Genomic DNA, 1,700 nt, shown 5'->3' with positions numbered 1-1,700 from the left:
TTTTCATGTGCAGCTTTCCTTCTTACCTATAATTCAGACTGAAGTTACACACTCAGTTAAAAGGGTACGCAACATGATTTTAAACAGTGTAGAGTAGGAAAATTGCTGGGGATTCCAATCGGTTCCAAAGAAAATTAGAAATATATCTCACTGACTGCACACTTGACAAACTATCTAACGTCTAGAATGAAAATTCCTGTTAAATACAAGACAAATTGCAGTGTTTGCTGTAAAAATACCTTACTGTTAAGTACTGTAAACAGGGTATTCAACTTTAATTTAAAGAAAAAAATCAATTAATAACGAAAATATTTAGCTACCAATAGGAGATAAACAACAGCTATTTACTGTTTTGTATGGCTGGGGAGACAACAGTTTTTATCAATGTAGGATCATGGAACAACGTATGCCTAAGTATAGCCCAAATCTTTTGACACTCAACGCATCTCTGGGCACGTTTTTTTTAAGAGGAGGTAATTACGTTTTTCTCTTAAGAGGCTATTCAGTACGTCGTGTTGCAATAATCAGATCACTCCCTGGAGCAGTTTTTGACACTGCCATGTAATCAGAAGCTGAGGCATCTGATATGTTTTCCCTAGCCTTCCATATAGAATCTATATCACCATCATCACAAATGTTTTCAAATCAGTTGTAGGTAAAAGTTACGTATTGGGCCCTGTTGCATTTTTCAATAAGTCGCGGACGTAAGCATTTGGCTTCGCTACATTTCGGATAAGATTTCATGTTTATATATATAAATCACTATTGAAAGCTTTCCTTCGTCTACTTATGTAGTACAGTACGTAAAACCACGTTTGCTGGAGCGCTTTGAATGTTAGAACTCGTTTGTGAACCAGTAAAACAAGAAATCGTATCATATATACTTTAAATTCGACATATGCAACTTCACCTTGCTCCCTGATGATGATCACCAGAAGTGTTGTAATTAACCGTAAATATCTTTACTCTGGGTTTGAAAATAAGTTTTCCTGCTTCAAGATACTTCAGAGTCCTTCTTATAGGTGCTCGCCCTTTCATAAACGGCATTGCTAATATTTAAGACTTGCCGGTTCATACAAACAACGCACAAATGTAAACAAATACTGCCGACCCTTGCCAAAGATAATCGTCACGTACACATCAAAGATCTATACTTGTTAATTTCGACAGCAGTAATTTCGATTTGATGGTCGATTGTTTTAAACATAAATGCTTATGTAAGTACATCACAAGTAAGTTCTGAAAGTCTATTGCATTGACTCATTACTTTCTTTTCTAGATCTCATATTTGCTACTAGTAAATGTTTTCTAATTCATTTTACATGATTCTGCTGAGTATACTGATAAATGTTTAAACAATTAGTTATCAATACGTTAATAATTTCACCTGACAGCTTGACGAGCTACCCTATTCTTCACATCTTCCTTCTGCAGTTGTTAACGGAGTGAAGGACATACGAGGTGCGACAATAAAATAATGAGACTGACGTGAAAAAATGTTGCTTACCGTTTTAGTCAAGTTTAGTATTGTCCCCATCAAAGTAGATCCCATCTGATTGCACACACTTTTTCCAGCGTTTTTGCCATTGATGTAACAATTCTGGAACTCATCTTCTGTAGTATCATCCAAGACCCTCGTCACAGCTTTTTGAACCTCTTGTGTTGTTTGAAAATGGTGTCCCTTGACCGCCGTTTTGACT

At 36.1% G+C, this 1,700-nt stretch overlaps 1 protein-coding gene across 1 annotated transcript in view; it reads right to left on the bottom strand.

The window, feature by feature from the left end:
* Positions 1-1,126, bottom strand: part of LOC124798252 (probable 28S ribosomal protein S25, mitochondrial) — a 57,637-nt gene extending 56,511 nt beyond the window's left edge. The window contains exon 1 of the mRNA XM_047261573.1: positions 911-1,126. Coding sequence (XP_047117529.1) covers positions 911-1,047 — 137 coding nt within the window. The 5' untranslated portion in view covers positions 1,048-1,126. The remainder of the gene's footprint in view (positions 1-910) is intronic.
* Between the last annotated feature and the right edge of the window lie 574 nt (positions 1,127-1,700).

This window comes from Schistocerca piceifrons, chromosome 5, assembly GCF_021461385.2.
Source record: "Schistocerca piceifrons isolate TAMUIC-IGC-003096 chromosome 5, iqSchPice1.1, whole genome shotgun sequence".
Taxonomy (NCBI): Eukaryota; Metazoa; Arthropoda; class Insecta; order Orthoptera; family Acrididae; genus Schistocerca; species Schistocerca piceifrons.
The sequence above is the reverse complement of the archived record's forward strand: the minus strand, read 5'-3'. Positions and strand labels throughout refer to the sequence as shown.